Consider the following 13880-nt stretch of genomic DNA (forward strand, 5'->3'; position numbering starts at 1 on the left):
AAACATTCAAACTTGTGGGACAGAGGAAGGGAATATATAATTTCAAATTTCAAATAAAAAACGGTGTAAAATAGATTAGGAACTTTTAAAGTTTTATCATTAATTAAAAGAATACCATAATAAAAACTAATCAATATTTTAGAACGGAGTATTTAATGCTACAAATTAATAGCGCAGTTGACTAACAGGTGGCAGGGAAATGAATAAGCAGATAAATTTATTTATTTAATTTTCAAAAATAATACTCCATCCCAAGCAAGTAGCAACATTTATTTTTTTGACAATGAATAATATTGAATAGTAATGTGATAGAGAGAGAAATATATATATATTTTTTTATTCGGATGATACGAGAGGATAAAGTGTGGAGTAGAGATTAAATATAATTAATTATTTTCTATTTTATAAATATTGCAGTGTTTTGAGACATAAAAAAAATATTGCAGGATATTTGGGAAGAATGGAGTATATTATAAATTTATTTTTATATAAGATAGTATTGAATATTATTTTTTAAATATTTATTTTATATTTTCAAACAAACTTAAAATTCTTAATTAATTCCAAAATATAATGCGAAGCTTTTTTTATTTTGTTTAGGTGGAGGTTTTTCAAATTTTAGAATTTTTTTTTTAAAAAAATTAAAAGTAAAATAATAATTGATTTGTTGAATTTTTTTTTTAAAAAAATTAAAAGTAAAATAATAATTGATTTATTAATTTATATAAAAAAACAAATATTCAATTTATTTTATTTTTTGCATAAATTACTAAAACTTACAAAATATGCCTATAAAAAGAGCATTGCCTCTAAGTAGACGTGAATATACCAATTAATAAATATATTAATGTACGGTTTTATGAGAGAGGAAAGTTCTTTGCCAGGTGTTCGCTGAGCAACTTGTGACAGGTTCCATTTCACATGAGCCTTGTGTGTTTTCTTTTTCTTTTTTTTTTTTTAATAATTTAACTGGACTCATTCAAATTCATTGGATTCTAATATTTGATGCTTTTATCCCATGGGATGCTTTTATTGAAAATAAATAAATAAATTTATAATTATTTAATAGGATCGTGAATGCCATTACTCTGCTTGAAATTATTTTTACATTTAATAGTTGTTTGGTAGAAATAAAAAAATAAAAATTGAAATTTGGCGTGGACTCAACTGCCCACCACTTCGCTAGGTCATAGTCCGGGATCCGAAAACCAGAGGAAGAATCTGGACCGTTGATTAAGCTGAATCAGCGAGATGAATGAAAGGCGGTGATATAGTGGGGTTATTTCCAGTCAACGTCATCTTCTCCAACTATAGAAGGCGCGTTTGTGCCGTCACCCCTCACCTAATTGAAAAACCTCTAACTACTGTACTCGATTCAATTTCACCTTCCATGTCTACTGTAATTTTATTTTATTTTTGTAATTTTATTTTGGATTTCCCAGCCGCTGCCCATTGTTTGGTTTGCTTTGCCTTGGTATTCACTCACTCATCACTGTACTTTTCCTCTTTCCCTCACTACCTTTGACAAATCTACACGCTACTACTTACTACCATCTATCCTTGTTTTCTCTAGAACTCGCCTTTTTGTCTCACCCCTATATATACCCTCGTTCGCTAATTTCGGCTTTTTCTTCACAGCCCATTTCGTATTTTTCCTCTAATTTCTCTCTCTTTCGGTGCGCCGTGGATCGAGGATTGGATCGGATTTCTGTAGAAAAAGTAGGGATTTTGGTTTGTTGTTTGAGGATATGGAAGGGAATCAGTCGTCGTTCTGGCAGTTCAGCGACAATCTCCGTTTGCAGACGAATACCCTAGCTAATCTGTCTCTCAACGATTCCATCTGGAGTACTAGCTACGCGGCGGCGAAGCGTCCCGCCGAGGAGCGACGGAATTTCGACTTTCGGAACGGTGGGGATGCGATGGCGGCGCCTTTCTCCGCCGCGTTGGTTAATGATCTGAAGCCGGAATTCGATCTAGGATTCAGCAACGATGTCTGGAAGGCTCCGATCAACGATGTTCTTAACGCTAATATCAATTACCCCGGGTTTGGATCGGATCCAGCTGGGCTCAACGGAGGGTTTAATAAAGGTATTTACTCCAGCCCTTCCTTAAACATGAATCGTTACAGCAAAGGCGGCGCTTTCGCCGGCAACGTCGCGGTGAACGGGAAGGTGGGCAGGAGTGGCAAAAATGAGGAATTTGGGGGTAAAATCGGGAAGAAGAATAAAGGGAATAAGGAGGCGAGCAACAAGGACGGTAATGGTAACAACAGCAACGGTAGCGGCGACAAGACGGCAGCGGACAAGAGATTCAAGACTCTGCCGCCGGCGGAAGCTCTGCCCAGAAACGAGACCATCGGAGGGTACATCTTTGTCTGCAACAATGATACCATGGCGGAGAATCTCAAGAGACAACTCTTTGGTATGTCTGGCTACCTCTTTTCGTCTGATTTTTAGCTTGATTTTGTTAACATATGGATAAATCTGCTCTTAGATACAGACGATCTATTAGAACATTGGTTACTGTCATGGTAGATGAATTATTAGCGATAAATTGGCTGTCATTTACAGATTTAAGATTTAAGATCTGAATCAATCTAAGACTCATGAGTTCAAACATTAAACATAGATTGTAAATGAACTGTTCAGGTTTACCTCCCCGCTACCGAGACTCTGTCCGAGCAATTACCCCAGGATTACCGCTGTTTCTTTACAACTATTCTACCCATCAGCTCCATGGGGTGTTTGAGGTACATGGTGTTACAACAATTGCCTTTGTATAATCATCTAGCTGATGGTTCTTGACTGTTAATGTTCATCATCCCTGCAGGCTGCAAGCTTTGGTGGGACTAACATCGACCCAACAGCTTGGGAGGACAAGAAAAACCCTGGCGAATCACGATTCCCAGCTCAGGTCTGTGATCAACTACAACATCATTTGTTGGCGAATTCGAGCTTTTGCTAAAGCTAAATCAATAATTTCTTTGTGTAGGTTCGTGTTGTAACAAGGAAGATCTGTGAGCCATTGGAGGAGGACTCTTTCAGGCCAATTCTTCACCACTACGATGGACCCAAATTTCGCCTCGAGCTGAACATCCCTGAGGTAATTGATCTGTTATGCTACGCCCACAATTGTTTGTATATAATCTATCATCAATGATGGCTAATCTGATCTGATTGTTGCAGGTTCTCTCCCTCTTGGATATCTTTGATGAGATCAGCACTTAAAGAGTGGCTCAGCAACATATATATATATATATATATATTTCATACCCAAAGAAAGAGTTGGGGAGGAGAGGAAGACTAAAGAATAGTTATAAGTTAATGGAACGAAGGGAAAGCATCCCTAGGTTAAGTGTTTATGTGTGTGTATGTGTAAATATGGAAGTCAGACAATGTAAGAGGAGGAGTATTGGGGCAATGAAGCCATTTTGATACTCCCCAGTTGTCTGCCTTCCTTTAGTGTTTACATGTTCAACTAGTAACTCTACTTTTATATTATATATATTATTATATACTCAAAAGGCCAGTTCAAACTATGGCTGCGGCAATATGTTTGTAATAAAATTCTATGTGAAGGTTGTAATAAGGGCTGTGTTGTGCTCATATGTGTGTGGTGATGAGACGAGATTAAGATGAATAACTTGAGTTAGAGTGAGCATCCTCAAATGTTTGTGTAGCAGCTTTCTTGAAAGTGATGCGATCTAATAAAACTAGGAATTAAGGCCACACCGACGATGATGATAATGATAATACATACAGTAGAAATCGAATCGAAGTGATTCCCATTTCTGAGTCCTGTCTGAAGTCTACACCTGTCTGTCTATTGGTGTCACGAATCTTGATACTGAATTGCCATGGTAATGCTTGCTGCCTGGCTTTTGTCTGCTCTTATTTTTATTTTTAACTTTTATCATGAAAATAAGTAGTGAGGACAAGGGCCATTAAGGTATTGATTAGGCCTTTTTTTTAAGGTGACTCAGGCAGTGGACGATGATTTTTAGGTGCCCACGCCCATGTGAGAAACTGAGCAACTGGTCAAGATAAGATCCGTACAGTACAGATACACCAACCAAATCAATATTTTTTCATGCCTTAGTGGCAAATGCTTGTTGGTCTCCACCATATTATAATAATATAAATTAAAATTTCAATATAGTCAAATAGCAACGTACGAGCCTTCATTTGCATATAAATGGTAATTGTTTATTTAAGATGCGGGTGAAATTTGGGATCATAGATCTAGAACAGTTTAATGCTTTCCATACCAAATTCTTGAATAAGAGTTTGGTCGGCAGGTTTACTTTTTCCATGAAATTTGGCAGTAAGGATTACGAGATATAACTAATCAATTATTATTATTTTCTTTTCCGAGTGGTGTAAATCTTTTCCGAAACTAATTTGGCTGTGATATCAAAATTTATCCATTTATTTTTGTTCTATAAATATAGATATATTTGTTTTAAGGTTTATCTCATCATTTTATTTTCTCCCATCTGTTTTTGTGAAAATTGTGGAAGAAAGGGACAAGCGTAATTTGAGGCTGAAGATGATGTATGTAACAGGTGTCCATTGCCCAATTAATGATATAGACGAAGGAGCGCGTCATAATAATTGACGTTACGCTTTAGGCGGTGTTGGTATACCTAAAATTAAATTTTAAATAAAAAAAATATCCTATAATTAATAAAAAATTATTTTATAGATATAATTTTCACAAAATATAAATATTATATGAAATATAATATTCTAAGGCAATAAGATGGAAAAATCAAACAAACACGGCCTCTTCCACTATAAAATCCATTGCTGCTGTAGTGCTGTGTTATTTATCCTACCAAAGAGGGAGCTATAAAGCAACAATAAAATTAAATTTACTATAAAAAAAATAAATAAATAAAAAATAAAAATTAAATTTACTCTGTCTTTGATTCATTCTATTGTTGGCATCCACAGTGATGCTCAAAAACAAATAGTCACTGTTTGCACTCTCATCACATTTACTTTCAGATCAACAACCAGTTCATCTATACAACAATCTGTCATACTCATACACCTACATTCATGGCTCCAACATTATCTACCCCCTCTCACTCAAAAACTTGTTTCTAAAAACTTTAATTCTATAGTTAGGAAACTAACCATAAAACAGAGGGATGAGCATGGTCATGCCACAGAAAATGAGAATTAAAGTCCATCCTCTATTCGACAGGAAAGCTGCGCCAGGGACTGGGGCACAGAAGAATCTGGCCACCCTTACCGAAATTATTTTGAGAATGGCGATGGATGTGAAGAGGAAGCTCAGTGTTACAAGAATGAGCTCTTTTGTTTCCAAATTTTCCTGTTCATGTAAAACCTTTTCCACCTCTGATCTGTAGAACAGGTGGAATGAGCAAGATGATGAAAAACCGAAGAGGAGAGCGAATGGGGTTCGAAACAATTATCTCAAAACTAGTACTGAGTCATCACACAATAATGAAAGCTTAAAATGTTCAAATATTTGTATGCTAATATAAATCCTTAAGCATTTTTGTATGGGGTGTTGCTGATGCCATTGAAAAAGTTTTGCATTGATTTTTAAAAGAAGATTTCAACAATCAAGCCATAATAAGTCACAATTGAGATTTGAGAGACAAAATTCTAAAACAATTTTTCACAACCAATGTAAAATAGTATGAGATGATTAGATGATACTGAAACACAAGTCCATATATACGTGGTATTCAACTGATGTTAGAGCAGACCTCAACATGATATTTTGGGTGACCAAGAGATCCATTTGTTTTGACACGACGTCCCTCCAAGACTCCAGCTCGAACACTTCTTTTTCCTGATAAAATTAACTGATTAGATAACAGAACACCTGATTTGAATGCAAATATCAAGAGCTGTTAAAATACCATAATCTCTCTCCATTCCAAGAGATCCTTTGTCTCTGATGAACTTTTCTCCAGAAAAGCAGAAAACTTCAACAGCTCCTTCTCAAGCTCCGGCAAAAAATCTCCACGTCTTTTGTTAATTTCTTTGATGTATTCCTCCAGCACAGATAAGTTTAGCTCGAGTGATCTGACCTTCTGTAACAGTACCTTTAGGGCCGCATCGGCATGCAATCTGCTATTTGGATGCTGTCTAGCATTCAGAGTTGGATCGGGGATGCTGCTCGTGGGTGCAGGCTTCTTTGGACTGTCTGAAGAAGGCTTCTGACCTTCATCAATGCTTCCGGCCCCCTTACTAACAGCTTCAACCAAATCATGAGCAACTTCATCAGGTTCAGTGTTATTGGAACCAGACTCGGGAAGAATCAATGGTGTTGCAGTCAAATTATGATTTTCCATTCCATTAGCTGAAGGTCCTCCAGAAGTAACCATAAGATCCTCAAGCATCTGTTCAATAGCATCAATTCCATATACCTCTATATGACTTAAGGTACAGTAGAATTCAGAACCATAATGACTCAGCAAATCGACTTTCAAGTATCGAACCCATTTCGGTTCAGGCAGTTTAAAGTATTGTGCATGCTTGACATTGACAGCAACAAATGACCCTAATGTATTCCATATCTTGGTCGGATAAATCATGCTCCCAGATAATTCAAAATCCTTAAAATTAGAGGAGTGAAGCTCAAAATTTGCAATTTTGATAGCATCAACCAAAGTTTCATCTGCAAGCTCAATGATGAAAAATTTCTCCTCGGCAGAACAAGGGTTCCTCAGATACTTGTCGTGATCCTTTCCAAGGATATTGCTTGCTCCCTTCGCTTCCTTATTATGAGCAACCACTTTTGCACCCTTTGAGGGTGAGGCATAGTTGTATGGCGTTCCATCAGGCTCCTGCCTGTGGGTGATGTTTACATGTTCACGAGGGATGCTGTTTTTCCCTTGCTTAGAAATATGTTTGAACTCATCAAGATTAGGATAACTCAAAAGAATTCGACCATTCTGCTGCTCAGTAGGTTCATATTCTCTGACAGCTTCTTGTGGCTTTAATCGACATATACATGAATCATAACCTAAGATAACTGATATCAGTTCATCCAATCCTCTTGTTTCCCTGATTGAGTATTCTACAATCCCTTGGCTACTGTGCAGCGTAGAGTCGTTACATAGGAGGGATGCATTTGGTTCCATTAGACCTCTGTTTGTTATAATTTCAGATCCATTTTTTAGCAGAGAAGCTGTATTGTTGAGTGGCTGATCATCATTCTTGGTAGTGTTGTGAATTAGCCCATTATAGACAGGCGAATCCCCTGAAATTTAATCTATTTAAGCTGTCAAAAAACCTTTTAACTATAATTGCAGCATATCAAGTTACTTATCAATCCAAGATTAACTGTTCCCTACAGTGCGCACATGTTCAATCCCCATTGATCTACAAACCTACTAAGCAATTCTAGTAGGGTGATTGTTCTTCTAAATTGCTTCATTGCTGATAATCATCCATAACAACAAGAGACAGGCCATAACTGAACATACTTTGCAATTCAAAGAAACTTGCTCTAAAAGGATGTTAATCAAACCAACTACAATATAAACCACAAAAACAAAAGTGGGAAGAGTGTAAATAAGTTAACAGCCAAACTGAAAATCGAAACTCCTTCCAAAGGAAGAAGGTGAATATAAACTTTACCAATTAATCAGAGAACCTAAAAATCTGGGCACTAGATAACGAAATGGCGTAAAATACCAAGAACAAAGCCCCCAAAAGTACGAAGAAACGGAATTCGTGTACCTTCATTTCCGCGCGAGAGACCAAATTTACCATAAAACAATAAAACAAAGCACCAAAGCGAGAAGAACAGGGAAAGAGACAGATCACAGAAGCTCCTCCTCGCAATCTTGGTATCAATATTAAGGGTCTCGACGATGTTCCTGCACAAATTGGGATTCACTTTCGCCGGCGGTGCATCTTTCCGCGGTTCCTTCATGGCTCATTGTCTTCTCTATCTGATCAGAGCTCCATAACCCTAAATCCCAACTCTCGAAATCATATTGCTGCAAAGAGCGCGAGTACTCCTACTGTACGTAATCCGGAACAAATCGTCCAGAGAAATCAGAAACGCCCTTCTTCTTTTCTCGTGGGTGTGTGTTTGGTGATGCGATGCGATGGGATGCGAGAGTGCACACACCAACACAATAGAGTGTTTCGTGGCAAACAATTTCCCACCATTCCACAGCGAGCGGAAAGCTTGGCAATTACTCCCTGCACCTCGGTGCATTGCACCACACTCGCATTCTACCGTCCAAACCCTTTTTCACCTTCTTATCCTGAACGTTGATATCTTGATAAAACCATTTGCTTTCTAATTGCCTATTAATGTCCATTAAATTTATTTAGGAACACACCCAAAAAAAAAAAAAAAAAAATTCAAAATTTTAATATTATATAGTAAAATGTTATTTTGACCCATCAATATTCAAATTGCTTCAAAGTTATCAAAATTCAATAGATCCAATAAGTCCAAACCAAAGTAGGCCAAATTATTTTGATCCAAGCTGTGTGAAAACCGGTATGGATTTTTTTATTGGGCTCCGCCTATGAGCCCAGTCAAACCCTTGGCCTTCCACGTCATCCATTTACAATATATAGAAGTAAACTACAGGGAAGTGTTCCCAAAACTCAAAACCCTAAACTTTGGATTATGTATTTTTTTCACAAAATATTTTAATATACATTAATTTAATATAAAATTTAAATAAAAAATATTCAAATCAAATAAAAAAGAACCACACACTTAAATAATATAGTATTTGATGTAACTATAAAAAAAAAAAAACACCATATCATACATAGTCATAATTAATATTACCCTATTCCAACATATGGAATATCAATCACATAGAAGTCTTATTATTATTCCCTGCAGGTAGATTGTTTATTCTTCTTCATGGAATCAAAGTCCTGTCGAACAAATTCAGTGCCTTGAGAATAGATTTCCATTCCACAACTATCATCAATCTCTAGATTTTGGAAAAAGCTTTTTACCCAAGCTTTGCATGCAAGATGTAACTTTACATTATGCTAAATTTTCAAAAGAATATCTTCCCAGCACAATTCCGAAAATCTAATTCCAATTTATTCTTATTTTCTTAAAAAGTTGTGGCACATCAAACCATCATCCTAGGTTGGTTGCAAGAGTTTGATCTTGCAATAGCTAAGTTGGCAGAAAGCTTCTTTTGTTGTTATTTTTAAATTTGCATGCCTATAGAGACTTGTTTCTGCATTTACACATGAACACAATCTAACTATCGATCGATCGATCGACGATGGGGTGCTTTGGCTCGAAACAGCAACGTATATTTGAAGATCCATCCCTACTCTCAGCTCAAACAATATGTATACATTCTAATTGAGTTTTAGCTATCGAATTGCTTTTGCTCTATCGATAACGTGCTTATTTATAGCTTGCGTTTCTTGTGCAGTTACTGTCAATGAGATTAAGGCGTTGAACGAGGTGTTTAGGAAGCTCGGCAGCACTTTAGTCGACGATGGTTTCATTAACAGAGTAAGTTATAACTTTCTAGTTACCATTGAAGTAAAATATTGGATCTGTAGTTGATGAGAATTCGATTTCAGGAGGAGTTCAAGCTTGGATTGTTTATGAACAGCAAGCAGCAGTCTCTTTTCGGGGATAGGGTGAGACTTAAACTGTTTGGTATGATGGATAGTTTGTTATCATGATCTGCTATTGCTTGTGTTTCGACAGATGTTCGATATGTTCGATTTGAAACACGATGGAGTGATCGATTTCGGGGAGTTTGTTAAAACACTAAGTGTATTTCACCCAGATGCACCTCAGGCTGAGAAAGTTATTTGTGAGCATCGATCTTTCAAAATGTTGAATTTCATGTAATATCATTGCAAAAGAACTTATGTTTCGAATTAATCTAACAGTTGCATTCAAGCTCTATGACATATGGCAGAATGGATTCATTGAGAAACAAGAGGTAATGAGACGAGTTTCTTCTGCAACACAACTTTAGGATTAATTGTTCCATTACAAACACTGTCTTTGTCCATTTGGTTTCCCTGTAAGGTGAAAGAGATGATTGTGGAGTTGCTCCACGAGTCGAACCTAATCGTAGCCGATGATATTATTGAAGTAATGGTAGAGAAGGTATGATGATACTTGCAACCAAATCCTAATTGATGATCAACATGATCCACATCTTGTCTTAACTTAAAATATGTGATTTTGTTCACCTGGAGACTTTTGAGGAAGCGGATTTAGGAAAGGACGGGAAGATCGACATCGAAGAGTGGAAGGATTTGGCTGCTCGGAAACCATCTGTGTTGAGGAACATGACGATTCCTCACTTGAGGTAACTTCTTATAACTCTGCACCATATCGAATTCACTTTCGGGTTTCGAAAACCATATTTTTGTGTATCAGGGACATGACAACATTTCCAAGCTTCTGCAGGAGATAAGAGAAAGAAGAGATTAGGTTAGAAGCGTAGAATCTGATGAGATATTTGAGATATTTCAATCTCTATGGACAATTTTAATAAACTAATACAAAGAGTGAGTTACCATCATCTATATGTGTAAATCTTGGAATCCAAGTGCAGATCAGGTCTCCACCATTGATTGATGCTATGAGCATCTTTGAAGCATCGTGCTCGGCCACGGTTCACCGTCAGGTTAGCCGATGGAATAAGATGCAGTGGCTCTTCAACCGGCTGCCCCACTGCGTTCAATAAAAGTGCGCCGATCGAGTGTTGTGTCGCCAGTCTTTCAATCCCTCCTGCTCCGATGTCCTCCATCCGTTTCCGGTGTTCAAAGTAGCCAATGTACTCCGAGCAGATGTGATCTGCCCGGTTCACAAATAGACATGGCGTCCATGCGGATAAGGACACGAAAGAATCGTCTAACCGATTAGATTGGCTACTTTTCTTTACAGCAAGAGCAAGTCCAGCAGTGATCACACTGCCAGCAATTCGAATCCCGCGCTTCACATTCTTGTTCTTGATTCGCTCGATGGGAGGCGAGAAGAATGGCGGGTTAAACAAGTAGGATTCAAGAAACGCTCCCGTCTTCGCTATATGCTTCCCCGCGAGCATTGCCATGGCAGATCCAAGGGAATGACCAGCCAACCAGACATTGGAGCTACCAAAGGTTGCAACAACATGCCTGACAGCTTGTATCGCCATCTCGAATCGAGATGTCTGGTGCAGCCCGTTTCTAATCAAGTGGATGTTGAGTTCGATGTCCCGCGAGAATGCATCTCCACTGATGATTGTGCCCCGAAAAGCAACAACATATCGAGGAGCCTGATGAGCTGAATTGTTGACATTCGATGGTGAGGCCGTGTATTGGTAAATGGCACCGAACAAGCAGGAATCAGCTTCATCATCGACGAGTAACTTGTATGGTTGAAAATTAAAAGCCTCCCACCAAGGAGGAGCAAGGGCAGCTTGATTCCAATCTCTCCTTTCCTGCCTGTCTTTCTCCAACACATAGACACCCTTCACCAAACAAGCTGCAACAGATCTTCTGTGCTCGGAATTCGACCTGGAAACAGAGGTGAAGAATTTATAGCACATTCCTGTGGTTCATTCACCATTACATGCCTCAACGCCACAAATTGTTCTGAATGAAGCAGATAATACAAAATAAAGATTACATAAAAACATGACAGGAAATTAGGTCAAGCAGGCGTATGCATACAACAAACAGAATCAGTCATTGTGCATCACAAATCCAACTAGGTCTTGGTTAAAAGACACGATGTTTTACTGAGAGTCTAAAACAACCTAGGCATAGTGCGAGGGCTCACCAGTCGACTGCAGCCAAGTGCGAAGGTCCTGAGAGGTAAAAATTATCCCTGTCTGATGCCATGGGCGAGGGCACGGTAAAGTTCAGGGCCTTAGTTCTCCGACGCCGTGCTTGATTTCTTATCACCGCCACATTCTCTATTCTCCTGGAATCTACAGTGTTAGAAGACGACACCAAACAATCGTTACAAAAAACCAGAAATTGAGATCCAATTCAGTGTAAAAACTATACAACCAAAAGCAGAAGACGCAATTCGCGTTTGGCGAATCAGAAAAGTCCTACATTTAAATCAAAATAAATTACAGAAAAAAAAAAACGGAAATAAAAAAGTAGCGAGTAAGAGTGAGAATTATCGAAACCTGAGAAGGTTGAAGCAGCAGCAGCAGCAGCAGCAGAAGATACTGCGAGTAATGAGAATGGAGACAGCTTTGAGAGCCTGTGCTGTGCGACATTCATTCGATTCAAGAGACAGTCGGTGGTATGGATGAATGAATGACTGGTTGGTTGGGAGTTGTAACGTCATCTCTTTCTTTAATTTAGCATACCAGTAACAAAGACGCTTTCTGTTAGTATTATTTTTATTTAAAAATATATATATATATTTCTATTAGAAATAAAATTAAATAAAAATATATAATCTTTTTTTTTTAATTCATATCTTTACAAAATCAACAATAATGGCTGAATGTAACGGTCCGTAATCTGAACCAACATGGCCGTGTTTTAGCAGCTGACACCGAAATATCATAGACAATACGGCCGTGTTCAAAAGAAGTACTCCACAAAACAAAACTAAAACGGGTGCTCGAACAAATTAGCCAATAAATAGAAGTCGCGGTTTCGTTTGGATGGCCCAAATGAAGAGAATAAATCTTATGCATAGGCCCAACCGACTCAGCCCATGCAGTGGTATAGAGGGAAATAAATAGAAGTGGGGTTTCAAACAGAAGCGTTTCTCAAAGAAGTTGAAACCCGACTTTACAGGAAACGAAAATCGACGACGATCCTATCGCTACAGGATTTTGAGAATATGCCGCCGTCTCTGCCAAGGCTCCCGTTTTCGAGATTCTTCAGGTTCTCGATTTCAGTATTCTAGTCAGGATTATGATTTTATGTGGCTTCTTTCTTTTTCTTTTCTTGCTTGTTGTCGATTAAGGATTGACATGGGTGAAAAAGGTTATAAAATAAGCTTAATTGATCCGAAATTACTTTATAACTGCACTCTGTTTGATAAATTACTGTGTTTAATGAATCACTTATTTGATAAAGGACCATTTTTTCTAGATTTGGGGCTGGTAAAATGATTGGATGATTGTGATGAAATCGGTGACATGCATGTTTGATTCTTTGGAAAGCTTTTATGTTTTTGGCCAAGTTAGTTCAAGTTAACATACAGGAGGAATTCCGCAGTGACATTGTATGTTTTCCCTCCACATTTCTACTGCTGTTAAATTATGTGTTAATAATTGCCACAGTTTCCTTCCTTCCTTCCATTAAATGCTCTATCAAATGGTGCGATGAATCTAGCTAAGCCAACTATGCTGTTTCTTCTTTTTCTTAGGCAGCTGGAGCAGGATATGGAAACTGTTGTCAAGGTACTGCAACCTGGACCGTTGGGAATCATACAACACAAGTTTACACCAGAGGAGATCAAAATGGCCAATGCAACAGTAGCAAAAGCAGTAGAGAATTGGCAAAGGGCAATTGCTGCTTGCGGCGAGCAGGATAGCCCTACGCTGGAAGGTTTTATAGACAAACAGAGATTTCCTGCATCAACCAATATGAATTAGAGTCATGTGGGAGGTATAATTTTGCTGTTGATGGTCAACTTTAGATGTATAAAGGTTGGGAATTTAGGTGGTAGAGAAAAATCGTATATGAGAATCTTGTGGTTTGAGGGATTTAAAAGCTGTTGAAACTCCTGATTCTTGATGAATGCAGAATAATGTTTACTAGTTGCAGAGCTAACGAAGATAGAACATGCTGATTGTATGTATGCCACTACTTTTTAAGAATTTGGTTTGAAAATAGATGGCGCACTGAACTGAATATTTTGAGACTGCTATCAATAATTTTCATATATACTTTCTTCTCATCTATTATTTC

General features: G+C 37.8%; 5 protein-coding genes across 6 annotated transcripts; 3 read left to right on the forward strand and 2 right to left on the reverse strand.

Annotated features, from left to right (window-relative positions):
* The first annotated feature begins 1488 nt into the window (after positions 1-1488).
* On the forward strand, positions 1489-3728 carry LOC127265459 (B2 protein-like). The gene is made up of 5 exons (XM_051295253.1): positions 1489-2421; positions 2649-2749; positions 2830-2913; positions 2992-3102; positions 3186-3728. The coding sequence occupies exons 1-5, from the start codon at positions 1749-1751 to the stop codon at positions 3225-3227; spliced, it is 1011 nt and encodes a 336-aa protein (XP_051151210.1). The 5' UTR covers positions 1489-1748; the 3' UTR covers positions 3228-3728.
* Positions 3729-4826: 1098 nt separating this feature from the next.
* LOC127265458 (SUN domain-containing protein 5) lies at positions 4827-8245 on the reverse strand. 2 transcript variants are annotated; one of them, XM_051295252.1, is made up of 4 exons: positions 7728-7865; positions 5900-7257; positions 5744-5829; positions 4827-5371 (listed from the first exon to the last, which is right to left on the reverse strand). In XM_051295252.1, exons 2-4 carry the CDS (start codon positions 7124-7126, stop codon positions 5137-5139), a joined length of 1548 nt encoding a protein of 515 aa, XP_051151209.1. In that variant the 5' UTR covers positions 7127-7257; positions 7728-7865; the 3' UTR covers positions 4827-5136. The 2 variants fall into 2 exon arrangements, with proteins under 2 accessions (XP_051151209.1, XP_051151208.1); XM_051295251.1 differs by having other exon boundaries at positions 4829-5371; positions 5900-7245; positions 7728-8245.
* Positions 8246-9018: 773 nt separating this feature from the next.
* LOC127265451 (calcineurin B-like protein 4) lies at positions 9019-10536 on the forward strand. The gene is made up of 8 exons (XM_051295241.1): positions 9019-9332; positions 9419-9501; positions 9573-9632; positions 9703-9811; positions 9891-9943; positions 10033-10113; positions 10206-10318; positions 10390-10536. Exons 1-8 carry the CDS (start codon positions 9263-9265, stop codon positions 10424-10426), a joined length of 606 nt encoding a protein of 201 aa, XP_051151198.1. The 5' UTR covers positions 9019-9262; the 3' UTR covers positions 10427-10536.
* Positions 10219-12263, reverse strand: LOC127265449 (GDSL esterase/lipase At4g10955-like). Its single transcript, XM_051295238.1, has 4 exons — positions 12134-12263; positions 11776-11926; positions 10530-11510; positions 10219-10413 (listed from the first exon to the last, which is right to left on the reverse strand). The coding sequence occupies exons 1-3, from the start codon at positions 12228-12230 to the stop codon at positions 10532-10534; spliced, it is 1227 nt and encodes a 408-aa protein (XP_051151195.1). The 5' UTR covers positions 12231-12263; the 3' UTR covers positions 10219-10413; positions 10530-10531.
* A 449-nt stretch (positions 12264-12712) lies between these two features.
* Positions 12713-13729, forward strand: LOC127265452 (uncharacterized). Its single transcript, XM_051295242.1, has 2 exons — positions 12713-12848; positions 13336-13729. Exons 1-2 carry the CDS (start codon positions 12805-12807, stop codon positions 13562-13564), a joined length of 273 nt encoding a protein of 90 aa, XP_051151199.1. The 5' UTR covers positions 12713-12804; the 3' UTR covers positions 13565-13729.
* The last annotated feature ends 151 nt before the right edge of the window (positions 13730-13880 follow it).

Source organism: Andrographis paniculata, unplaced genomic scaffold, assembly GCF_009805555.1.
Source record: "Andrographis paniculata isolate CXL003 unplaced genomic scaffold, ASM980555v1 Contig73END, whole genome shotgun sequence".
In the NCBI taxonomy this organism is placed as follows: domain Eukaryota; kingdom Viridiplantae; phylum Streptophyta; class Magnoliopsida; order Lamiales; family Acanthaceae; genus Andrographis; species Andrographis paniculata.